Source organism: Pseudorasbora parva, chromosome 20 (assembly GCF_024679245.1).
Source record: "Pseudorasbora parva isolate DD20220531a chromosome 20, ASM2467924v1, whole genome shotgun sequence".
Taxonomy (NCBI): Eukaryota; Metazoa; Chordata; class Actinopteri; order Cypriniformes; family Gobionidae; genus Pseudorasbora; species Pseudorasbora parva.
Genome location: NC_090191.1, coordinates 18706410 through 18734363, shown reverse-complemented (window position 1 = coordinate 18734363; position 27954 = coordinate 18706410). Strand labels below are relative to the sequence as shown.

Sequence of the window (27954 nt, the reverse complement as noted above, 5' to 3'; positions counted from 1 at the left end):
ACCTCTTTCTACCCCTGCTAAAAAAGTCACAATTTCTAATGTACCCCCTTTTATTAAGGATGAGATGCTGACTAAGGAGTTGTCACGCTTTGGAAAATTGATTGCTCCCATAAAAAAGATCGCGATAGGGAGTAAATTGGGGTTGGTGAAACATGTAGTGTCGTTCAGACGATTTACGTATATGATACTGAACGGAAATAGAACTGATCTTGACTTAAATTTTAAATTTAAGGTGGATGATTTTGATTACACAGTTTTTGTTACTACAAACACGATGAGGTGTTTTGGTTGTGGCAAGTCTGGCCACTTGATCCGTGGGTGTCCAGAAAGCATCGCTCATCACAGTGAGCAGAATGATGGCGTTAAAGATAACACAGCGCAAAACGAAGACGGAGAAGTCGCCAGTACTTCTAATGCGCTGACTTCTAATGGTCCAACGTTAGTTTCACCAGACGAAAATGTTGAATCTGACCAGACAAGACAAACTGTAGAAGTTGATGAAAGAAACGCCAAAATATCTGACATTGTAGAGAGTGTTGATTGCAATAGAAATGATGGTGGTGAGGTTTTGGAAACAACGCAAACATGTTTTAATCATATATCTGAGTTGCAAGAGAGTGTAATTCAAAATGATAACATGTTAATGGACATGGATCAGGTTGTTTTCAAAACACCCCTGAAGAGGAAAAAAAATGATAAGGGGGTGGTTTTGAAACAGGCCAGAAAGAATCAAGAAGAGAATAGGGTGGATAATGAGAGTAGTGAGAGCGAGTGCTCTGATTCAAATGTCTCAGTTTGCTCTCAATCTAGTTGGTCATGTTTTGAATATGGAGTGGATGAGATTAAAAAGTTTTTGAAAGTGACCAAAAATATGAGAGGAGTGAAAATTGATGAATATTTTCCAGATCTCAAAAGACTTCTGGAAAATATTAGGTGTTCAATGAATGAGGGTAGATTTTCAGATAAAGAAGTATATCGTTTAAAGAAAATTGTCACAAAAATTCAACTCCAATTGACTAATGATGATGAAATGGTTTAGTTATGCCCTAATTGCATGTATTGCTCTCTGTAGTGTAGTTTCTTTTTCTTTTTTAATGATGAGTGACATTCGCATTGCATCTTTAAATGTGAATGGGGCTAGAGACTGCAGAAAGAGAGCACAAATATATGAAGTATTAAATCAGAATAAAATTGATGTCCTGTTTTTACAGGAGACACATAGTGATGGGAAAAATGCAATTGAATGGGCTAAGGAATGGGGAGGTCTTCTTTTTCTGAGCCATAATACTTCAATCAGTGGGGGGGTAGCAGTTTTGTTTAACAAAAATTTTGCTCCCTCATCCTTTTCAGTCGAGGAGATTGTAAAAGGTAGATGTATGAAGATTAAAGCTGAATTTGAAGATCATGTTTTTGCTTTTATTTGTGTATATGCACCAACCTCACAGATAGAAAGAATGTTGTTTTTAGATAAATTGAATACAGTAATAGAAAAGTGTGATAATGAGTTTTTGGTATTGGGAGGGGATTTTAATTGTGTTGAAAGAAACATAGATCGAAATCATGTAGAGCCACATATGGCTTCACGTCGAAAATTGATACAAATAATAGAAACGAATGAGCTTTGTGATGTATGGAGAAATTTTAATCATGATGTTAAACAATACACATGGACACATGCTCGCGACAATTTGTTGTCAATGGCACGTTTAGATAGATTTTATGTCTTCAAACATCACCTTAGTTTCTGTACAAATAGCTCAATTATTCCAGTCGGTTTCTCTGATCATGGTATGGTTGTGTGTAGAATGTTTATTAGTTCTGTTAAGTTAAATAGTTCTTACTGGCATTTTAATGTGACATTGTTGTCTGATTTACAGTTTAAAGATGTTTTTAAGTTTTTTTGGGAGTCTTTTAAAGAACAAAAAGATCAATTTTCCTCTTTACAAGAATGGTGGGATATTGGGAAAGTAAATATTAGGCAATTATGTCAACAATATACTCTAAATGTCACAAAAAATTTAACTCAGTCTATAAAGAAGCTAGAAGATGAAATTTTAAGAATTCAAGTCTTAATTCAAGAAACAGGAAATCAAGACCATTTAGACTCTCTTATTATGAAAAGATCAGCTTTGTCTGATTTTTATAAAAGAAAGGCACAAGGGGCATTGGTCAGATCACGTTTCCAGAATGTGGAGCAGATGGATGTTCCATCAAAGTTTTTTTTCGGATTAGAAAAAAAGAATGGACAAAGACGGTATATACAGAATTTACGCTCTGAAGCTGGGGTTCTGTTATCAGACCCAGTTGAAATTAGAAAAAGAGCAGTAACATTTTATAAAAATCTTTATAGTTCTGATTATAGGACAGATGAAGATGGTGAGACTGTTTTCTTTGAAGATCTGCCAAAAATTTCTGAAAATGACAATGTAAAACTTAGTAAAACTATTACCTTAATAGAATTGTATGAAGCCCTCCAGAGTATGCAAAATGGGAAAGTCCCAGGTATAGATGGGATTCCTTTTGAATTTTATAAATCATACTGGAGTATTATAGGCGAAGATTTGCTTGCAGTTCTAAGTGATAGTTTAGTTTGTGGTTCTTTACCCCTGAGTAGTCGGAGAGCAGTTCTTACTCTTATCCCAAAGAAGGGAGATTTGAGTGATATTAAAAATTGGAGACCGGTGTCATTATTATGTTCTGACTATAAAATACTGTCTAAAGTATTGGCGATTAGGTTAGGGAAAGTGTTAGATGATATAATTAGTCCTGACCAATCCTACTGTGTGCCTGGAAGATCTATATTTGATAACATTTTTTTAATTAGAGATCTGATGGATTTTTCAAAGATTTGTGGTGTAAATTTTGGCTTGATTTCCATTGATCAAGAAAAGGCATTTGACCGTGTAGAGCATGATTATTTATGGAAAACTTTAGATGCCTTTGGTTTTAATTCAGTTTTTAAAGGTTATATTAAATTATTATATAATGATATTGAGAGTATGTTGAAAATTAATGGTGGCTTGTGTGTTCCTTTTAAAGTTCAGCGTGGAGTAAGGCAAGGTTGTTCTTTATCAGGTATCCTTTACACATTGGCAATAGAACCACTTTTGCACAGATTAAGACGGGTTTTAAAAGGCCTTACACTGAAGAACTGTGAAAGTACTTTTGTTTTATCAGCTTATGCTGATGACGTTATTGTAATTGTGAAAGAGGAAAATGATGTGAATATTTTAATGAAAGCGTTGGAAGATTTTGAAATGATATCAGCTGCAAAAGTAAATTGGTTAAAAAGTGAAGCTGTTTTGGTGGGTGAGTGGCTAACAGTGACCCCCAAACTCCCTGATGGTCTGATATGGAAAAAAGACGGTTTAAAGTATTTGGGAGTTTATTTGGGAGATGAGTCTTTTCAATCAAAAAATTGGGAAGGAATGATTGAGAAAATAAAGGGTCGCTTGGATAAATGGAATTGGATTAAGAAAATTTTGTCTTATAGGGGTCGAGCCCTTATTGTTAATAATCTTGTTGCCTCATCTCTTTGGCATCGGCTGACATGTGTTGACCCTCCACTATGTTTTCTTGCTAAGATCCAAGCGATGTTGATAGACTTCTTCTGGGATAATATGCACTGGGTGGTCCATAACATCTTGTACCTACCAAAGGATGAAGGTGGACAAGGTCTTGTGCACTTACAAAGCAGGACAGCAACCTTTCGAGTACAGTTTATACAACGTTTCCTGACAGGCCCAGAGTCTGTAAGTTGGAGACCAGTGGCAAGTGCTATTTTAAAAACTGCTGCAGATCTAAGTCTGGACAAATCCTTATTTTTAACAGATCCAAACATTTTAAATGTGGAGAAATTTCCAATTTTTTATCGGAATCTTTTCAAAGTATGGAGTCTTTTTAAACTCCAAAGGGTAATCAATCCCACATCCTTGTACTGGCTTCTGGAAGAGCCATTAATTTATGGTGCAAGACTGGACATAACAAATGCATCAGTTTCATTGACTGAAGCCTTTATAAAGGCTAGAGTGGTGACTCTTCGTCAACTAATAAGTCTGGCAGGACCAGATTTTATTAAGGTGAATGCAGTGACAATACAGATGGGGTTTAGATCTGATCGAATGATTGAAAAACTACTACAAAAGTTACAGACTCTTCTTACAGTAGAAGAGACCGATCTCCTCCGAAAATATTGTCTGGGAGAAATTACTCCCAATGATAAAGATGTTTTTCCAAAGTTGATGATTTCACCTAATTTAGAGGAGGATGGTGGAGTTTTTCTAGAATCAGAAAAATTAATGGACATGGACTTTGAAAAAGTAAATGGAAAGAAATTGTACAAGTCATGTGTGAAATGTTTGAACGAAAAAGCACTATATGGGAAAATTGATACACCTTGGCGAAATGTTTTGGGTTTGGATGATGTTGTTAAGCCAAATTGGAGAACATTTTACAAGCCACCATTAGTTAAAAAAATTGGAGATTTGCAGTGGAGGATTTTACATTGTATTGTTGCTGTAAATGCTTTTATATCTGTGTTGAATCCTAATGTAAGCCATGAATGCCCTTTTTGCTCACAGAGGGAGACTGTTTTTCATGTTTTTATGCATTGTAATAGACTTAAACCTTTATTTGAGGTTTTACAAAATTTGTTTAGGTTTTTTGATGAAGAATTTTCAATGCATACTTTTATTTTTGGTGTTAAATATACAAAGACACGTCAGAGAGAGTTTCAATTGTTAAATTTTGTGTTGGGCAAAAGTAAAATGGCAATATACATGAGTAGGAAAGATAAAATTGAACAAAATCAGGATTTTAATCTTGTGTCCATTTTCGGTGCCATGGTTAGATCAAGATTGCTAATTGATTTTAGTTTTTATAAAGCTATTTCATGTGTTGCAATGTTTGAGGATGTTTGGTGTTATGGAGGGGCATTGTGCTCTGTTGTAGATGATAATCTTTATTTTACTCAATTTGTGTAATTTTTTTAAATAGTAGTTTTTAATGTTTTTCTGTGGAAATCATTTGTAATAAAGGTGTTTTCAAAATTCAAAAATTCTCTCTCTCTCTCTCTCTCTCTCTCTCTCTCTCTCTCTCTCTCTCTCTCTCTCTCTCTCTCTCTCTCTCTCTCTCTCTCTCTCTCTCTCTCTCTCTCTCTCTCTCTCTCTCTCTCTCTCTCTCTCTCTCTCTCTGTGAGTGAAGGCAGGCCCATGTGGCCATTAAAACAGATGAGTGACTCTACGATGTAGCTTAAATTACTCAAGAAGTTAATGCTGGTTCTGATGGAAAGGTGTCAGAATACACAGTGCATCGCAGTTTTTTGCAGACCAACCAGGGTGCCGCTCACCTCTGTCCATTGCCGAAAGCACCAAGAGTAGGCACATGGGCATCAGAACTAGACCACTGAACTAGAGCAATGGAAGAAGGTGGCCTGGTCTGATGAATCATGTTTTCTTTTACATCACGTGGATGGCCGGGTGCCTGTGTGTCGGTTACCTGGGGAACACATGGCACCAGGATGCACTATGGGAAGAAGGCAAGCTGGCAGAAGCAGTGTGATACTTTGGGCAATGTTCTGCTGGAAACCCTTGGGTCCTGCCATCCATGTGTATGTTACTTTTACAAATACCACATACCTAAGGAGTGTTGCAGAGCAAGCACACCCTTTCATGGAAACTGTGGCTGTGGTACTGTGCTCTCTTTCAGTAGGATAATGCACCCTGCCACAAAACAAAAATAGTTCAGGAATGGTTTGAGGAGCACAACGAGTTTGAAGGGTTGACCTCCATCTGTGGGATATGCTGAACAAATAAGCCCGATCCATGGAGGCCCCTCCTCGCAATTTACAGGACTTAAATAATCTGCTGCTAACATCTTGGTGACAGATACCACCTTCAGGGGACTATAGTGGAGTCCATGACTTGATGGGTCTATTTTGGCAGCAAAAGGGGGACCAACACAATATTAGATGCAAGGTCATAATGTCTAATTGGTGTACCAAATCAAAGTCATTTAACAAATATTGAGAAAATCATGGTGATGTTAACCCTGCCGCAGCTGACACATCTTGCACAAAGTGTTTTAATTTTTATCTCAGGTTGTTTAGAGCAAGTGTCGGGCAATTGTGGAGCTATGCGGTCTTGTAAACACATTCTTAGATTCAAAAATGAAGAACAAGAATGGAACAAAACACTGGGTTCTTGAGGCACATTTCTCTATTTCTATTGTTAAATTTCAGATGGTTTCTTGAAAATGTGGTGCTCATTGGGCGAGACGATGTAAAAATATTTTGTCTGCATGCATACATAGAAAAAAAGAAAGGCCTCTGTGTAAATGGACAGATATGTTTAAATCACAGAAAAGTATAACATGTTGGATATGTGGGACATGCTTAAATTGTCATGTGGCAGTCATGTTGTGAATTTTGTTTTTGATTGACCATTTTAATTGACCAGCCATTGTCAAGAGACAAAGGAACTCATCAAAAACTTTCCAGTAGGCTGAGCTAAAATGAGTTCCTGCAATTCAATATGAGAATGATCACTAATCAAACTAAGAGTCCCCGTAGGCCTATCCTGTTAGAATAAACAGTCATTACCACTATCATGTTTGTGATTTGCTCATTCTTTTCTTTCCCTCCTGAGTGATTCATATGATTGTCATCACCTATGTTTAAACAACAGATTTAACGAGCAGTAGTCATCTCTTGTGCTTTGCCGGTCATCTCTGGCGGACGGCTCAGTGCATTATACAGGCACTGACAAAGCTTTACTTTATCTGATGACATCTTACACTGTTTAGTTAGAGGAACAATTGAAATTAGTCAAATGAGGGGGGTGACGAGTGAACGGATGTATTACAGAATAATGAAGGGTTTCAAAGGACAGTAAGAAAATGTCCCCACATTAGCATTAAGTTTAAGTCATTTCCGGTTATTTTTGAATCTGAGCAACATATGGGAGGGTTCTGTGCTCTTCTAGATGAGAGGAAATATGTGGAAAATATAACCAACATCTTTATAATATAAAGATGTTGGTTACAGTTTGTGTGTAACAGTTAGGATGGTCGACTAGTTGTACAACATCTGGTTGGTGAGATTCTAAGGGGTTTGAATGTAGTTACACAACTGTTCACAGTCAGAATGCCAGAGTTGTAAACTAAAACTCAAAATTACTGTTTTAAAAACATTTTAGAACTAAAATAGTTTTTTGTAAATAAAACGAAATGGAAAAACAAACTAATTCAATTGAAGAAAAACATATAATCTGCAATAATTATGTTTAAACATTGGGATATGACTGACCTGTAAGGTCACTGCCCGACTGAGCCTGGTTTCTCCCAAGGTTTATTTTTCTCCATCATGCCGTGATGGAGTTTTGGTTCCTTGTCACTGTCGCTTTTGGCTTGGCTTGCTCAGTTAGGGACACTAAAATTATGATCCAAATTATTACAACTAAATATACAAATAAAATTAATGAATTAGGTTTTATTTAATTCTATAAACTATAATACTGATCTGCCAACATTGTTGTCACGCCCTCACAGCCATCAGACAATGCCACACCCACTCGTTCCCCATCACCGGCATTCTGATCACCTGCGCACCATCACCAGTCACCACTACATAAGCACTCCTCACCTTCTGTCTGGTCTTGCACCGATCCCACCATTTGACTACCTGGTCCTCCAAGATGCCTTCACCTGTATCCATCTTCGTCTTCATCGTCATTGTCATCTTCGTCTTCACCTTCATCATCTTCACCATCATTGTCCTTTGTCTGAGTGTTACCATCCACCTAAGTATCACCTGTGTCTGTAACCTCTGATAATAAACTTTGCACTTGCACTAATCCATCTGTGTCCTCGTCTGTGTCTGATAGAAGACTAGTCCAAATGCAGAGCTCTTCGGACACAGGCGGGGACCGCACCGCAGACCACTTCAACACGCTGGTTCACGCTGGTTCACGCTGTACGGTCCTCACTGGTTCACGATACTCCCTCCACCGCTACCCAAGCTAGCATATCATCACTTGCACTACGGTCACCCACTACTTCGTCAGCTGCCTGCGTAAGTCCCATGGCCCGACCAGCAACCTACAGCAGTGCAGCGGAAGATTGCAGCGGGATTCTCTTGCAATGTTCCCTGTATATGGAAGCAAATTCCCATCTGTTCCACAACGAGAGAGGCTGGGTGGCATTTATCATCTCATTACTCTCAGGCCGAGCCCTTTAGTGGGCACAGTTGCTATGGGAAGCGAATGCCCCCGTCATCGGCTCAACCATCGGCTCAACCACAATGGAATGAATCAGCCCTCGTCACCGCCTTTTGCCACGGCCTCCTCGTTGACGTCAAGCAACTTATTGTGGTCTACAAGGACGCCATGGGCTTGGAGGCCCTCATCCAGAAAACCATCCGCGTGTCTCAATGGTTATCTGCCTGTGGCCTCTCCTCACCCGCTGCCGATCCTCCGCCCGCTCAAACCCCTGTCGCACCTCCAGCACCTGAACCCATGCAGATCGACACATACCATCTCACCACCACCGAACGCCAACGCAGGATATCACAACATCTGTGTCTGTATTGTGGGGGAGATGGACATGGCATTATGACCTGCCCCGTGCGACCCACTCGGCCAGCGGTAAGTACCATTCAATTGCCTCCTTTAACGGCAAACCTTACCAAGACACCAATATTCGTTTGTAATTCTCACTCATTTGTTGCAGCACAAGCCCTCATCAACACCGGGTCGGCGGGAAACTTCATCAGTCAGCAAACCCTTGAAAAGCTAACCGTCCAACGTCAACGTTGTCCCATCGACCTCGGAATCACTACCATTCAGGGAACACCACTGGGCAGAGGTCGTGTCCGCCATTTCTCCCCCATACTTACACTACGCATTGGTCATATGCATGAGGAAACCATCACGTTCATGGTGCTGGAGGAGTCAACTGTGGACATCATCCTGGGACACCCTTGGCTTATATTACACCAGCCGCATATCAACTGGTCCACCGCAGAGATCCTGCAATGGGGTGAGAACTCTGTCCATCCCGGAACAGAAGGCCATGGAGGAGTATGTGCACAAAACGCTACAACAAGGGTTCATCCGTCCATTGACCTCCCCTGCCTCTTCAAGCTTTTTCTTCATGGCCAAGAAGGATGGAGGCTGACGGCCATGTATCGACTACCGTCACCTGAATTCTCAGACTGTCAAATTTAGTTATCCTCTGCCTCTGGTCCCATCAGCCCTAGAACATCTCCGTGGGGCCACCATCTTCTCCAAGCTCAAGCTCAGAAGTGCATACAACCTCATTTGCATTTGCAAGGGAGACGAGTGGAAGACAACCTTCATCACTCCCTCAGGTCACTATGAATATCGGGTGATGCCGTATGGGCTGTCCAACTCACCCTCCGTCTTCCAAAATTACATGAATTAGGTATTTCATGAATTCTTACATAAGTTTGTCATTGTCTATATCGACGATATCCTCATCTATTCTAGTGACCTGAGGGAGCATGAGGAGAATGTCTGTCAAGTCCTGCAAAAGCTATGAGACCATCATCTTTATCTCAAGCAAATTACAGCCTGCTCAGCTCCTCACTCTCCACTCTGCTCCAGAACCGGCCCAAGTCTCTGTCCTGGACTCCATCAGCCACGGAGGCCTTCCACCAGTTGAAGAAGGCCTTCCAGTGCGCTCCGATCCTTGTCCACCCCAATCCTCATCTTCCGTTTATCGTCAAAGTGGTTGCCTCATCGACCGGGGTTGGAGCGGTTCTGTCTCAGCGGCAGGGGACATCCTCACGACTCAATCCATGTGCCTTCTCCAAGAAGCTATCCCCGGCGGAGCAGAATTATGACATTGGCAACCGGGAGCTCCTGGCGATCAAGCTCGCCCTGGAGGATTGGAGACACTGGCTGGAGGGAGCAGAACATCAATTTGAAGTCATCACCGACCATTGTAACCTTGAATACCTTAGAGACGCCAAAAGTCTAAATCATTGTCAGGCCCGCTGGGCCCTCTTCTTCACCAGATTCAATTTCAAGGTGACATACCGTCCAGGGAACCAGAACAACGGGGCGGATGCCCTTTCTCGTCTCCACCAAGCCGACCCTAATCCTGAGCACCTTGAAACCATCCTCCCTCCAGCCATGGTTGTCAGCCCGATCCAGTGGGTGCTCCACGAGCAGATCCGACAGGAGACCGCCCAACAGCCTGCTCCGCCGGGAGGTCCAGAAGGGTGCCTCTATGTCCCGCCTCGCCATCGCCTGCCCCTTCTGGACTTGGCTCATTCTTCACCGGTCTCTGGACACCCAGGCAGGAGAAGGACCCTCTCGCTCCTTAGCCACCGTTACTGGTGGCCCGCCATGCCTCGGGACGTCTCCCGATTCATCAAGGGATGTTCAGTCTGTGCCACTGCCAACACTCCTAGGAGACTCCCCGGGGGCAAGCTGGTCCCTTTTCTGATCCCCGAGCGACCCTGGAGCCATCTGAGGATCGACTTCATGACCGACCTGCCATCATCCCAAGGTTTCACCTGTTTCCTAGTCGTTGTCGACCGATTTTCAAAATCCTGCAAACTCATCCCCTTCAAAGGCTTACCTACCACGTTGGAAACCCCGGAGGTACTCTTCAACCAAGTCTTCTGACATTTTGGGTTTCCGGAAGACATAATTTCCAACGAAGACCCCAATTAATCTCTAGAATGTAGACCACCTTCTTCCGTCTCCTAGGGATATCCGTCAACCTCTCATCAGGTTACCATCCTCAGTCCAATGGCCAGACTGAACGGAAGATCCAGGAGATCAGGAGATTTCTGAGGGTATACTGCCACCAGAATCAGGAGAGCTGGAGCCAGTATCTGCCCTGGGCCGAATATGCCCAGAATTCACCCCAACAGTCCACCACAGGGCTCACCCCGTTCCAATGTGTCCTCGGCTACCAACCACCACTCTTCCCCTGGACGGGTGAGCCCTCGGAGGTCCAAGCGGTGGATTACTGGTTCCGCCGGAGCGAGACGGTATGGGACTCAGTGCACGTGCAACTCCAGCAGTCAGTCCGGAGACACAAGCATCATGCTGACACCAAATGCGGACCCATGCCGTGATACCAGCCAGGCCAGAAGGTCTCCCCACGAGGGACATCTATCTCCGGCTGCCTTGCCGTAAGCTGAGTCCTCGATACATCGGACCATTCACGGTAGACAGGCAGCTGAATGAAGTCACCTACCGCCTTAACCTTCCACCCACCTACAGAATATCACCATCATTTCATGTGTCATTACTCAAGCCCTTCACTGAACCCGTCCCTTCTTCACCCACAGATCCTGGTGATGGTACCGTACCTCCTCCTCCTACCATCGACAAGGACCCATCAGTCTACCGGGTGAGAGCCATCCTCGACTCGTGGCGACGGGGTTCATCGTCTTCATCGTCTTCACCATCATCGTCCTTCGTCTGAGTGTCACCATTTACCTAAGTATCACCTGTGTCCGTGACCTCTGATAATAAACTTTGCACTTGCACTAATCCATCTGCGTCCTCGTCTCTGTCTGACAAGTTTCGCTCTATAATAAATTAAAATAAACTGATAACGTCACTGTTTTCTCCAGAACAACTGTACAGCCAAATCAAAATTTGTTGCAGTATTGTCCTGTTTAACACTGTGAAGCTGCTTTGAAACAACCGTCATTGTAAAAGTTGATTGATTGATTGAATACACTTTTACCTTTAACACCCCTGAGTAGTAAAGCACATATACCCCCACATGGCATGCAATTATTGCAATTTGTTCATGCAATTTCTGAGCAGTTGTTCCTGCATTTATCCAGGTCTTTGGGATATATAGGGTGAATTCAGTTTGATTGGGACATTTTATTCAAGTCATACCAATCGTAAAAAGTGTCCCAATCAACCTGAAATCACCCTAAATATCTTGTAATTAAATAAAAAATTAAATAAAATAACAAAAAAAAAAAAAAAACATTGATTCCAACCAACATAACCAGCCCTTATCCTTTGAAATGTGGAAGGTTTTCTGGATTCTGTTAATTAGGCTCATTATGTTTCCTCTTTTGTAAGGTTACACCACACTACTCTTTAATTCTCTGATTATACCATCAGAATGAGAGGGCTCTTAATCAACTATTCTATTAGCTATTAGGTTGATTGTGTAGTATTTAACCACAGAAAAGGGTCCTTAAATCTGTAGTATCAGTGGAGTTTGAGACCTGAGAGAGAGAACTACTGATTGCAGTAATCAGCCATCTTTCACAGGCAAGCAGAGAAAACGTTTGCTCATCAGTGATGTCTGGCTTTCAAAATGTAGGGGCGTCCCTTGGTTTGAAGTGCCACAGATTTATGTGATTTGTTGGTTAACGGGGAGTGAAAAGAATAATTCAACCAAAAATAAAATGCTGTCCTTTACTCACCCTCATGTCTTTCAAAACCTTGTGTGCTGTTATATAGGACACCTATATAACAGACCCTATTATTGATTTAAGAGCTTTGGTGGAGAAGAATATGTTGTTGGACTATTTTCATGATAACTCTATGTTGATTTTATTTTATTTTTGGAGCTTTACAGACTTGGTCACCATGAATTTTAGTTCTAAGATATATAAATATTCTTCATAATTTTAGTAAGGAACAAAATGAGGAAGAGTACTTTTTTTAAAACCTTTTTTTTTTTCAACCTTTTTTATGAAGCGAAAAAGAAAAGTGAATAAACTGAGGGTTCTAAAGAACATGGGGAGGTCACGGATGACACATGCCAAGGCATTGCTGCTGTGGGTGTTGGGGTCTGCGTAATTGATCCCAATGCGCCAATGTGGCACCGCAGGACACATCCCTGCCCGGGCTTGGACAACATCACCATGGAGATGACAGCTGTTCCTCCAAGCAAGCACTCGGACTCCGCAAACTATTAGCACCCACTGCCAGCTCCTGTCTGAAGGAGCCAAATCAGCACTGGAGACCAAGTACCTCCATTTTGAATCCTTCCCAACGAGAGAAACATTGACCGCCGTTTACTAATGACTGGGGCATGTTTCAACGCCATGCAGTATTTATGAGCACCAAAAAAATAATCTGAAAATAATTTTCTAAAAAAAATAGCATGTTGTCAGATGACTGAACTGAACAGAACTGAACTGAACAGTTGGTTTCTGTATTGCGTTGCTGCCACTCATATGTATATGAACTGCTCAAGCTGGCTATTTCATCCAGACAATCCAGACAGCCATTACAAGGTTTCTTTGTTACTTTGCCAACCTCCCATTTCCAGCTGCCAAAAGAGTCTTTTCCAAGACTTAATCAGAATACCAGTCTGAGTAATTTGTTAAGAGACATGCTACTAATCTTATTTTGAGTCTTCACCACACAAAACATCATATTTATATAGAAATAAGGTTACCTCTTTTTTTTAATTATTATTATTATTTTTTATGATGGTTGTCACCTCATGGGGCCTGATGATCATGGCCAGTATATATTTCCTGAGAAATGTTTTATTTTTGTTCAAATGTATTTAGATAAATATATTGCACTTACAAAATTTACACTTAACTGGTGTCATGTTGTAAGAGTAGAGATTTAAAATTTATATGGTGGGTAATAGCTCAGATACTGTATGTTGATGAGAAATGTTTGAGATTTTTGACTTTTTAACTATATGTTTGATGTTGTTGAGATTTCTTCTAAAACCAAAAAGCAGAGAACATATGGTATTAAAATGGATTTTCTCAGGAGAAATATGTGAGAAAATTAAGCCTTTTTTATTTAATAATATGATTAAGGGCCCTATTTTAACAATCCAAAACACAAGGTCTGAAGCACATGGTGCAGGTGCACTTCCACTTCTAAATGCACTTTTGCTTAATGGAGAGAAAAAAAAGGACCAATAAAAACAGTCAATGTGATAGGCACGTGGTTCAAAAGGGTTGTATCTAGTCTCTTATAGTCTCTTAGTCATGGGTGTGTTTGGGCGTATCATGATATAAAGCAATCAGAGTCTCATCTACCATTCCATTTAAAAGCCAGATATGCTTGATCCATGGAGGATTCGCTATTTACATGGAATTTGCGAGTGAAAAGGCTGAACACTTCAGAGAGGAATCCTTTTATTTCTAACTCTCCCTTTAAATAGCACAAAAAATACTGCGCTATTGACCTTAGACCAGGTTTTTGTTGGTCAATGTACTTATCAGTTTCCTCAAAATAGCAATGTGCCAATAACACACCTGAGCACACTTCGTTTTCAGAGCAGCACGCCCATGGGCAAACAGATTGGCACGAGTGCATTTATTAATAATTTTTGCTAGTTTCATCTCAATGCAGTTATCATTTTCACATCCAGCAACACAACAGATAGTGTTGGCTGGGTTGTTGAGAAAACCCAAAATGTAGTAAATTTTTACCATTAATGGATGTGCTATTCTGGGTTATTCTTGCTGGGTTGTTCTTAAAATTTCCCCTGTGCATTAGCCTACTGTAAAACTAGACAATCATGAAAGAACAAATGGAAAATGCATGTTTAGACTGTTAAAACAATAATTTTTATTGCTTGTCAAATGGTACAACACACAAATGTGTTTAAATTGGCAACAATGACAACTACAAACCTAATATATTCTGTTTATTCACGTTTAAATCAAACTTTTATTTTGACGGGTTGCCTTTGAGTGTCTGTGTTTATGATCTGACAGTTTTCTCAAATGAAACGGTAAATTCTCAGGAAGTGATGCTTTATGCATGCATGTCCTCAAATAGTGACATGGCAGAGGCTAAAAAGACAGCAAGTGTGTGTGTGTGTGTGTGTGTGTGTGTGTGTGTGTGTGTGTGTGTGTGGCGCACGTGTGTATGTGCGCGTGCGCCTTTGTCATTCACACAGAGACGCAAAACATGGAAGAGTAATATTTAAATAGTATTTAATATTCACAGACACTCATTTATATATTCATGCTACAGTCTGCAGCCCTGCGCTTAGATTACTCACGTGACGCGACTGAACGCAGCTGCAGGACCGAATATAGTCTACTTGTCGATGCTATACTATTGTCACATTTTTAAAATTTCAGTATGTACTTGGTACCGAAGTACCAGTACTTTTGACATCCCTACATAAAACCATGGTTAATTTTTGTAAGGGGATCGTGGTTCCGTGTAAATAATCACAAACTGTTTGAATCTATCGTCTCAAATAGGCCTACCTAAACTAACACGAGTCAGTAACGTTACATTGCATCAGATTCTGAGGTAAAACTTTTGTCGTCTTAACGTCATAAGCTAAAGAATTGTTCCCGCGAAGAAGAAAAAAAGTCTTGGTTACGTATGTAACCCTTGTTCCCTGAGGTGGGAACGGAGATGTAACGTCAGTGACTGACGAATGGGGGTTACGCTTAGAAGCCTATCATCTCAGAGTCTAGAAAGCGCCCAATGGCAGTGCCAATGCCATGGGCTTGCGAGATTTGCATGTGTAACTCCGCCTACCCACGTGGGTATATAAGGAAGTAGCTGGCATAATCGCATAATGTTTTACCTGCTGAGGAGCAAAGTTGAACTCTGTTCCAGCGGTACAGCAGATGTGGCAGCGGGACGTTACATCTCCGTTCCCTCCTCAGGGAACTAGGGTTACATACGTAACCGAGACGTTCCCTTTCATTCAGTCACTCCGACGTAACGTCAGTGACTGACGAATGGTGGTCCCAATGTAATCTCGGCTGTCTTCCAGTGTCCTGCGCAAGCGTGAGTGCCCGGATGCAAGATAGGACGGTCAACGGCCTCTACTTAACGCAGGAATACCAAGGTACACTGGGAGGCATATTCCAGTTGGAGATATGTGCCAAAATGCCTACCGGTAGGGAGGACTTAAGGATACACGTATGACCCGAGGGGCTGCATACGGAAGATCACTGGGGTACCAGCCGCAGGTAGATTTTTAACCCCAGGGGGTGGCAAGGTTGCCAAGGGAATACACCCGCTCAGCGAGGCTTACGGTGGAAATACACATGTGGGGGTCGCCGGAGGGGAACCATGCACATGGGGTACCTGGCCGGACTCCGAGTAGAGTGTGCCCTGACCCCAAGGGGGCATGGACGCCCCTGCTGCTGGTAAGGCAAAACAATGGTGTCCACTATCCACTGAGACAACCTTTGCTTTGTGAGAGCCTTCCCTTTCAGCTTCCCACCATAACAGACAAAGAGCTGGTCTGAGGTCCTGAAACACTGCGTCCTGTCTACGTAAGCGCGTACTGGACAGAGCAGTGCCAAGGCTGGGTCTGCCTCCTCCAAAGGCAGCGCTTGCAGGTTCACCACCTGGTCTCTGAACGGAGTGGTGGGAACCTTGGGCACATATCCAGGCCGGGGTCTCAGGATCGCGTGAGAGTCACCCGGCCCGAATTCCAGGCACGCTTCGTCAACCGAAAATGCCTGCAGGTCCCCTACCCTCTTGATGGAGGCCAATGCAGTCAGGAGCGCTCTCTTCATAGACAAGAACTTAACATCTACTGACCGCAAAGGCTCAAATGGGGCCCTCTGCAGAGCACTTAGAACTACTGAGAGGTCCCAAGAGGGTACGAGAGGAGCACGAGGAGGATGTAGTCTCCTTGCGCCCCTCAGGAACCTGATGACCAGGTCATGTTTACTTACCGGTTTACCGTCCAAGAGGTCATGGTAGGCAGCGATAGCGGCCACATAAACCTTCAGGGTGGAAGGAGACAGCCTTCGATCCAACCCTTCTTGGAGAAATGAGAGCACAGACCCGATCGGGCATTTCCAGGGGTTTTCTTGGCAGGAAGAACACCAACTGACAAAGAGGTTCCACTTCAACGCATAGGCCTGTCTCGTGGACTCGGCCCTAGCCGGAAGTGATGGTAGCCACCACCACAGGTGGTAGGGTACTCAAAACTCCCGCATCCCGTCCACGAGCCACACGTGGAGGTTCCAAAGATCGGGATGCGTGTGCCACAAGGTGCCCCGTCTCTAAGAGAGGAGATCCTGTCTCAGAGGAATTGGCCAGGGAGGGGCTGTCGCAAGGAGTACTAGTTCTGGGAACCAGGTCCGGCCGTGCCAGTACGGGGCGACCAAAATGACCTGCTCCTTGTCCTCCCTGACCTTGCACCAAGGCTCACTGGGAGAAACGCATACTTGCGTAGGCCCTGCGGCCAGCTGTGCGCCAGAGCATCCGTGCCGAGCGTGCCCTCGGTCAGGGAATAGTACAGGCTGCAATTGGACGAGTCGTGGGAGGCAAACAGATCTACCTGTGCATCCCCGAACTGATCCCAGATTCTCCACTCCCCGGAGTCTCCACTCCCCAGGGATTGGCTGAATCCGTAAGAGCTCGTCGGCTGCACGGTTCTGGATCCCCGGGATATGGACACGAAGGGATCTGAGGCGCTTCTGACTTCATAATACGATATGGCGGGCAAGTTGAGACATGCGGCGGGAGCGTAGACCGCCCTAGTGGTTGATGTACGCTACAACGGCCATGTTGTCTGACCTGACTAGAACGTGTTGACCCTTCAGCAACGCTAGGGCGAACCGTACTGCCAGCAACTCGATGCAATTGATATGCAGGCGCAAATCTCGCATGCCCATGGCATTGGCACTGCCATTGGGTGCTTTCTAGCCTTGGAGATGATAGTCTTCTAAGCGAAAACTCCATTCGTCAGTCACTGACGTTACGTCGGAGTGACTGAACGAAAGGGAACTGTAATTATGCTAATTAAAATGATTATTAATGAAAACATTATATGAAATTATCTTAAAACATCTGCAACCAGTGGCTTTGCCTTTTGCATTGTCCTTTCAAAATGACAGTTTGGGAGCGAATTTAAACATCAAGGTGGGAAGCACGTGAAACAACCAATCGCTGGGTAGAATCAACCAAGCATTGCGACCCACCAGGTTTAACCCAATGGAAATTTTAAACTACCCAATGGTGTTTAAAATGTGATCAAATAAACAAAAATTACCCAACAGCCTTAACCCAGCATTTAGGTTTAAAAAACAACCCAGCATTATTCAGAGCGTATGTATCACACAGTCCCTCAACTATTTTATGCGATTCATTTCTTCATATGGAGCTGCAATTCCCTAGATGTTTATTGGGAAAATACAACATGAAAAGCATGATTAAGATAAATGTAGTCATAGTTTTGACTAGCTGCATAAATTACCCTTAAGGGGTAAAGCTGCATATTCTGCCAGAGGGAGTTTAGCATGCTCAACCCCTTTACACTACACCAACATTATTACTTCTGATAGATACTGCATGGGTTCAGCAAATATTTATCACCTTCCAATCATCTAAACTTTCTATCTGAACAATATTTAGCAGTTTTGTATGTTCTGACTTTAACCTTCCTAAAACTTGTATAGGATGAATTTTCTAATCAAGAATGCACGGACAAAAAAAAAACAAAAAAAAACGCTTTCTTTGTCCGTGCATTCTTGATTAGAAAATTTAGGCACTATATTCATAGCCTGACGGGGTCATACTCAGATCTAGTCAGAATATGAGTCTGAAACTGCTCCATTGAGCTGTGATTATGGGCAGAGGTGGTAAAAGTACTAAAAAGTTATACTCGAGTGAAAGTATATATACCTAAATAAAAAAATACTCCAGTAAAAGTAGAAAGTCCTCCATTCAAACATCACTTGAGTAAAAGTACAAAAGTATCAGATTTAAAACGTACTCAAGTACCGAAAGTAAAAAGTAAATATTCAAATTAACTGTAAATATCAATAATTAAGCAGATAAAATCTTTTGGGACTGATATGCAATGCTTTAATTAAACAAATGATAAGATTAGATACTGCAATTAAGAATTTGTTAGATTTGCAATTAATAGGAGACAATGAAGCACCTTAAGGCAGTATAGGGGTTAAACTTAAAATAGACATGTTCCATAACATTAGCTCCATAAAACAGATGAGGAGCAAGATACTATTAACTAATTCAAAATTAATTCAAATCCATAACCACAATGACATATTACGTAAGAATTAGTTAATAGTCATGTGCCTCAACAAGTAAAGTCATACTATAATTTTGCCAATTGTTATGATTAATTATTAATTAAACAGACAACTGAGAGTCGGAATGCATGGCTTTGAATACATGAATTTACATTATTAGTTAATGTAATATGTTATTAGGGAATTAATGATGTCATTTAATTAATAGCAATTCATATATTACTTAATCTATTAATCATAGAGAATGTTCATTAGTTGCTGATGCAGTAATCATTAATAAATGGTTTAGTTCTTCAATAGTAATACATTAACTCATGGTTATCTGTGCATTAGTTAGGCATGAATTATAATAGTGCACCTGTATTGTAAAATGTTACCGATGTTTTCATAGTAAATTGTGTGCCGCAAAATAAAAAAGTTGGGGAAACACTGAGCTAACGTTAGTGTGGCAAACCTGACTTGTCAGCCTTGTCAAGTCTATAGGCTACCCGACTGGATCATCCATGAATGACCAGACCGGTTTGGAAATCAAGTGTAATAAATACTTAATACTTGGAGCGGGCATGGGGAAATGTATTGGAGTAAAAAGTAAACTTTGTATTTAATATTGTAGTGGAGTAAGAGTAAAAGTAGATGCAAATAAAATATACTCAAGTAAAGTACAGATCCCCGAAAAAAATACTTAAGTAAAGTATCAAAGTATTTTTACTTGATTACTTACCACCCCTGATTATGGGGCTACCGAACCAGGAAAGACCTCAATTGGATAGGCCTAGAACCAATCAGAGAAACGAAGCGACGTCAACAGAGCTCAACTGCACTGTGTTGCCAAGTCCGTGTTTTTTTTTTCCGCAGGTTGTTTTCTATGTCAGCGGGTTGAAGCAATTATTGTGTGATATAATAGACTCATGAGTGCGAATTTTAGCAGGCAACCTTGCCAAAATAACACACATTTTACCCCCCAAACACCATTTTTTTCCCGGAGATACTTTGACCTGACCATGCTTTGTTAAAGTGTTTTTTCTTTCATTTCTAAGGCGACCTTTTTGACCACAGACTGAACAAAATAAAGCATTGCTTGGTAATTGGTTGACCTCAATTGGTATAATCTAATTGTGTACTAAAATTTAACAGCTGGAGGCTGATTGGTTGTCTAAGACTTGAACATGTCATCATGAATTATCAGTTGAAATAACTTAAAAGTAAATTCACCACGAACATATTAAAACTGTGAAGAACCCATATCCATTTTTATGATTTTTTTTTTTTTTTCCAGATCAAAGCTCAAATAGCCACTGCATACTATAAAATGTTTGTGCTAAAATTCCCTTCTTGTGGATGTCAAAGCAGTATGACATGACACTGCATAGAGAATGATCTACTGTTTGCATTTCCATTCATCTTAAGAGCAGCTTCCCAGTATATCCAATATCCAATTGTTGGTGTAAATGATAACAAGGATAATCTGGATGAAAATTAACTTATGCGATTTGGCCATTCATTTACATGACAATGGAGTTTTAGTGGTCAGAAAATAAAAGGGTTTCAAGTTTTTGAAAACGACTCCATTAATCAAACGAAACATACTTTGTTATATTCCCATCGTTTCAGTTAATTTTTATCCTGATTATCCCTGTTATTACATATTCAGACTTGCTAATGTTTTATCCAGCACCTGCTAAATCCATGAATATCTGCTCCCCATGCAAGTGTCAAGAGTTCATTATTATAAATTAAACAGCAGCCCATGTTGGCAGCATTTGGTGCCTTTTTTCGGCCTGGCAATAGACCATTTAGCAGATGGTGCTGAGATTTCTGAGCATTTTCTATGGCAGGTGCTGAGGAAAGCAACAGTTTTCAAATGTAGTTTGATTACAACAGTACTGTAATATATTTGACAAACTTGCACCCATAGGTCTAATGCCACTTGTCCTGTCTAAAACGTTTAAGATTCACCTCCCTCTTTTTTGGAAAAACACCAGCAGGTTACCTGGTTTAAGTGTCTCAATTGGGCACTTGTTATCTACTCAGGCTGGATTAGAGAGCAGCCAGATGGCCAGTATAAACACTAGTTTGGTCAGGCTGGGAAACCAACTAAACCACCTGGATTAAGCTTTTATTTATTTTTTAACAAACATTCAAAAAATAATTATGTTTCAAAGTATAGATGAGTTTCTTTCTTATGTGGCTCACAAACAAACAAACAAACAAACAAATCCATCCTTGTGAGTCCTGCAAGTGGAAAAAGCCCTCAAAGCTGTTGTTCAAAAACCACAAAGATGAACAATAACCCTAGTCGATGAAACAATGTCTTTTGAAGCAAAACAATAACAATATAATATAATTTCCGGCCAACTGTCATGCACAGGTTCATGAGAGTGTCGTGAAATGCTATGTCAGCAAATTGTGAAGCATGAGTGCATTCTGAAGCTCATGTGAGAAGTGATATGGAAGCACAGAAGGTATCACTTTTCAACGTGTTTTACAACACACTTACATCAGGCTTCACACCGTACTGATCAAACGCAAGCTCATTAACATGCATATTACATACAGCTTTTTGCGAAGCTATGGTTTATAGTTTAAAAAGTTTAAAATATTAGTGTTTTTCTCACACAGTTATCGTTTTGCTTCTAAAGACATTGGTTCATACATTTGGGGTCATATGGTTTGCCATGCTTGTTATATATATATATATATATATATATATATATATATATATATATATATATATATATATATATATATATATATATATATATATATATATATATATATATATATATTTATGGTTATGAAGCATCAACTTTGAGGGTTCCATCTCCTGACATTATATGGACTCACAGAGATTTGAGACATTTTTCCCTAAAAATCTCTGTTTGTGTTCCACAGAATAAAGAAAGTCATATACAACAGAAACAGCATGGGGTGAGTAAATAATATTTACATCTGAAAAGCACAAAGAAAAAAAAGAACAAGCAATAGCCTCTGCCCCATGGTAGCATAGCCAATATGTTAAAAGTAATCCTGCTATGGCTGGCAGCTACTTTTGCAGTTCTCAAAACTATTAGATTATGTCTGGATGTGCCACCTTTCATATCATCCCTGGAATTGCATTATTAATTTTGATTTCCTGTGTGTTTCTGGTTGATCTAGGTGTCCTAACAGTGGGAGGGGTTCCTGGAGTGCTACGAGACGAGGCCTCTTGCAGCTTCGTCTACCTGCTGTAGATACTTGCTATGTCTCATTGGCTTAACACCTGCCTCTGCCTACCTGTCTGCGTCTCTGCTTTGTAAATGAGCAGCACCCCCTTGTGCCACGGAGAACATACTGTACGTTCACAAAGCGCCTCAAAGACTGTGGTACATTAGGAGCCTTGTGGACTTTAAGAGCGCAGCACGGGACAATGAGGCGCCTACCCTGTCTGAGACTGAACCAGACACCAGGCTTTATGGAACTCCACCAGCGGTTCCGACCCAATCCGAGACTGTGAACATAACGGCTCTGTGAATCAGCTTTCTGCTGGAGTACGTTTTTGGCGCTCATTTTTTACAGACCAAAGAGGAAAATTATACAGAAACAAAAAAATTTAAAAGACTTTGACTGTGTGAGAGCTGACTGAGGAAAAGACAAAAAAAGGAACAATTTTGGCAAAGAAAAAAAATATAAACCTAAAAGTAGAGAGAGAGATACAGTAGATATAGATATAGAAAGACTTGGTGGCAGTGGTCTACAAATGGAAACACTGACGTGGAACATTGGAACGACTGAGTCGAACATTCCCATTTATCACAATCTGAGGAGAACCTTTAATACATTACAGACATTTCCTTGAACTGAACCAAGCACTGTATTCCAAGGACAACAAGGATATAGATACTGTACACATCAACAAATTTAATTAGCATTTTTCAGTAGCAACATTTTGGACAGTTTGCATTAAGCATAGAAGGTTATATGGAAGAGTACCCCATTGCTTATCGTCAGAAAATATAAAAAAAATAACATAAAAACTGTCATTTCTGATTATCAGGAGTGAGATATGTCAGTATATGTATTTTGAAAGGCCTACGAGTTATATATTTAACAGTTTTATATGTTGTACCTTTGTAGAGAATCTTATTTAACATGAATAATGTTGTGGAAATGACAGATGTAGAATGTGGGTAATGCTCTGCTCCATAACGCAGGCCAGTCTTATAAAGTTCAAACTCAAGTAGCAATTTTCCTTTTACAGGTTCAAAATCAAGTCTGCTAAGGAAGAAAACGGACAAAACACAAAGGAAAGAAATTATTATTTGCAGAAAACATGGAAACTACTTTTAGCTTTTGTATTGTAAAGGGTCGGAGAGAAGCTCTTGTATTTAGCTTTTCTGAGATTGATTTTTGTGCTTGTGTTTGTTTGCACAGTGCTCACCTCCAAGTCTTGACACCTCCAGAGACAGTTCAGAAAGTCTTAGATTCATTTACATTAAATACTTTTTTATTATGAACTATTTTAAGAATAAATTAAATAAGTGAAAATATCAAGTTGCTGAAACAAAATTGTAATATCATGATGTCTTTTTGGCAGTTTCTTTCTCTTTTTAAAATGAACTACACCAGGTTTGACCGAGATGTGTATATTTGGAGGCACGCATGATGAATTGATTTATATTTGGGAGGAAATGAGACTGAGGGGTGAATTCACTAAAAAGCGCATAATCTTTATTAAGCAAATATTTTATTTTATTTTTTATTCACTTAGCACCTGCAATCCAGTTTAACCAGAAGCTAAATGATGATAATAATAATAATAATAATAATAATAATAATAATAATAATAATAATAATAATAATAATAATAATAATAATAATAATAATAATAATTTCTCATTCTTTTCAGTACAAACATACTTTTTCTATGCAAATTAGACTTATTTTTAATTCCACATAATTCAGAAAATACATTATTAATTTTATACTATAAATAGCCTAAAGGATACCCTATGAATTTATTTATTTTTTATTTTTTTGAAAATGAAATGCCTGTGTAAATGTTATGTTGATCGTGGCAGCAGTAATTTATGTAGAAGAGAGTTAACCAAGCATATATCAATAAATGCTGTGTAGACAAGCACACTATATGCATTTAAGAGAGACAAGTTTGGTGCCTGGATTGCAGAGGTGGAGTGATTCTGTAGAGGCCCAGAATTGTATACTGGTAGTCATTTGCAAATTCCACAACCTGGCCTGCAAGATGGGGAATCGGCATGCAAATTGAATTCAGCACAAATTTTTGGGGTGTGTTGTGGCGTTACATGTTTTGCATAATTGCTTGCTAAAACAATGCAGACAGAGTGTGCAAATAAGCAACACTATTAACGGCACAGTTAATTCTTAGTGAATTCCCCCTTGAATGTTTCATTAACACAGCAATACTTGAATTCGATTTTTTATTGATTTTATATTTTGCTTGTAAAAAGGGAAAAAGCTCAGCTAAGCCCAGTAAATTGGCACATGATTTTCAGTGCAGATGTTGCTCTCTATAGCAATAACAAAAAGTACCATGGTATTACCATGCTTCTTGGATTTATACCGTGGCAGCTATATAAGATTCACACCAAGAATGATAACTATAAAGAGAATTATTACACTAGTGGGTGATCAATATAGTTCTGTTTATTACTAAGCTTGTGATTGTTCTTCACTTTAAATGCTCAAGCTTGTTACAGCAGAATGGATTCTAATTGGCTGTCAATGTTTTTATCGTTCATTAGCTGGATAAAATCGTTCTGAAAGTGATTCCAATGATATTGTTTCTCTGTGGCGTTATCGTTATAAATGTGGTGTGACCTCTGCTATTTTTAATATTGAGAATGATTTTTAGAACTATATCTTTATGGTCATTGCCCTTGGTGTGAACGGGCCTTAAAAGTATAACTTAATACATACCAATTAATCGAGTAATTAATATATTCATTTAAATATGCACTATATTGCCAAAAGTATTGTGACACCCTTCCAAATCATTGAATTCAGGTGTTCCAATGACTTCAGTGTGCCAAGTTCCTAGGCACGCATACTCCTTCTACAACATTCAAGTTTGGTGATGTGATAGGTTGCCACCTGTGCATTAAGTTAATTGATTAAATTTCCTCACTACTAAATATTCCACGGTCATCTGTTAGTGGTATTATAGAGTGTAAGCAATTGGGAACAACAGCAACTCAGCCAGGAAGTGTTTGGTGACGTAAAATCACAGAGCACAGTGCGTAGAAATTGCCAACTTCGTCAAACTTTGTATGACCTTCAGATTGTCTCAAGAACAGTGCATAGAGAGCTTCATGGAATGGCATACCAAGACATGCTGGACAAATTCATGCTCCCCACTTTGTGGGAACAGGTTGGGGATGGTCTCTTCAACATGACCGCTCACAAGTGCACAAAGCAAGGTCCATAAAGTCATGGATGAGCGAGTTTGGTGTGGAGGAACTTGCCTGGCCTGCACAGAGTCCTGACCTCAACCCAATAGAATAACTTTGGGATAAGTCAGAGCAGAGACTGGTCAAACATTCCCATAAACACACCCCTAAACCTTGTGAAAATCCTTCTCAGATGAGTTGAAGCTGTTATAACTGCAAAGGATGGACCAACTACATACACCCTTACAGATTAAGAATGGGATGTCATTAAAGTCTATGTGCACGTAAAAGCAGGCGTCCCAAATCATTTGGCAAAATAGTGCATTTATAATCATGCATTTATACATGTTTTCATTTCAAAATTTCAAAAAGTTGCATAACAATTGATTTATTACATTATTGTTACATTTTCAACTACCTTGACAAACACAATATTTAAGTCAAGTCATCTTTTTTCTTACAGAATTTATTAATCTAGGTTAGTATTAACTTTGATTCTGGCTTGAGAAATCCTGAATAGAAAGTTAGTAAGAAATTGTACACTGAAGAAAAAAAGTTCGAAGTTTTAAGGTATATAATATAATATGCCATGGCATCATTTATTCTTGTTAATGCTAATTACTAAAACACTCACCTATATTAAAATGTATATGAATTAATAGTAAACTAAATTAATATATGCTGTAAAAGTAGTTTCGATTGTTAGTTCACGAGACCTAATGCATTAAAGTTGGGGTAAGTGCTATTTCAAATCACCAAAACAAACACGCCCCTACCCCAAAAATGGTCTCGCCCCTTTTTTGATAGCTCGGCTCCACATATACAGAACCCAGGCAATGACTACGGCAGAATCTCTGTGTTAATAATCCAGGTCGAATATTAAATAAAAAAGTGACCCCTTATATCACAAAACACAAACTGTTCTCATGAACAACTATAGTACAAGAGCACGAGTCCAACTAACAAAATATTACAATTATGACCAGATTAGAGTAATAGCGATCACAAAAACACAAACCGCTCTCATGACAACTCGATAGTACAAGAGCACGAGTCCAACGAACAACATATTACAGTTATGACCGGATTAGGGTTATAAACATCATGAAAAGAGGAAACAAACATATTAGGAATATAGTATCTTACTTGTCGGACTCATTTTGTAAGCCGATGCAAACAGACTGAGGAGACTTAGATGCTCCATACGGTGTGGAAATGAACGGGTCTTTCACATCGCTGAAGTGAGCCACAATACGATCGCAAATGAACAAACATGCAAACATGACACGAGCATATTCAAGAAAAACCCAGCATATATTAGTTCTCGGCTAATGTCCGTCATGTGTTGTGTGTTTTGAATAATGATTACTTGAACTAAGTGTGAGCACTCTCTTCTCACCATCATTATTACTCCTACCTGCTGATTGGCTACAAGTTTGTTATTGGACTCGGCTCGAGTCCATTTTGTAAAACAGTTTTAAAATAACACTTACCCCACCTTAACTAATGTTGTTAGTACACAAAACATAATGCATTAACTATTGTTCAATTTAATATAACTACTTTATTGTTACAATTTTCCTAATTAATAATTTAATTCATTTTATTTTAATTTTGTAATTTAATTTTGCACATGTAAATACAGTAATATAAAAGGAACATGGTATTACCATACAATACCTGGACTTTAATATGGTACCACCACAATACTTTTTGTAGGAGAGATTTCAAAATGAATGGACATGCTGCGACACCCATGCATAAAAATGCTCTTACCATTCTAGCACTTCTGCTGGCTAATACAACAGAAGCAAGAAACAGCTGCGTTCATATATAAAATATTTGTTTTCATTTGACATTCCATTGACTGACACATTCACTGTAACGGAGTCTACAATCAGTGCTTACAGTATGTGGTTCAAAGTTCTTACAAATACATGAAATACAAACACACCCTGGTAAAGATATCTGTGCATACAATGAAAATGATAATATAATTTTGGGTAATAACATCCCTCAGAGCTTGAGTGTATGGAATATTGGTTACGCTATTTACAGGAATATTTGCTGGGGCTTTCCTATTATGCATTTTAATATACTGAATACAATATTAAACTTAGATATTTTAAAGGTCAAAAATTTTGATAGAAATGTAGCTTTTTTGTTCTTAAAAAAATACAATTAGCACAGTTATTGTAACAAGGCTGAGTAGCATAAATCCAAAGAAGATGTGTGATGTAGAGTGACAGAAACGAGGAGATTTTAATGAACACAAAGTGATTTAAAGTACACAGCACAAATACCATTAAAAATAATTAACAAACCTTAGGGCTTATATGTTACTGGCAATGTGTGAAAAGCAGGTATTGCATAGAATGCCTAGGGAATATATAGAATGCCTGACCTTTGTACACTGTAACGCTGCGTTCACACCAAACACGAATTGAGTGTCAAAATCGGTTTGACACGTGCACTATTTGAATCCATTTGCGTGTCCACAGCTAATTGGACGCGTGTAGAAAACGACCATTTGAAGCAAAATAGACGCGCATTGAAGGCACTCCAGGTAAAATA

The 27954-nt window shown here is 39.9% G+C and overlaps 1 protein-coding gene across 4 annotated transcripts in view; it reads left to right on the top strand.

The window, feature by feature from the left end:
• tafa5a (TAFA chemokine like family member 5a) overlaps positions 1-23078 on the top strand; it is a 184569-nt gene extending 161491 nt beyond the window's left edge. For 3 of the 4 annotated variants that reach the window (XM_067428032.1, XM_067428033.1, XM_067428031.1), the window contains exons 4-5: positions 21869-21904; positions 22133-23078. In XM_067428032.1, coding sequence (XP_067284133.1) covers positions 21869-21904; positions 22133-22141 — 45 coding nt within the window. In that variant the 3' untranslated portion in view covers positions 22142-23078. The remainder of the gene's footprint in view (positions 1-21868; positions 21905-22132) is intronic. The other variant, XM_067428035.1, reaches the window with a different exon arrangement.
• The last annotated feature ends 4876 nt before the right edge of the window (positions 23079-27954 follow it).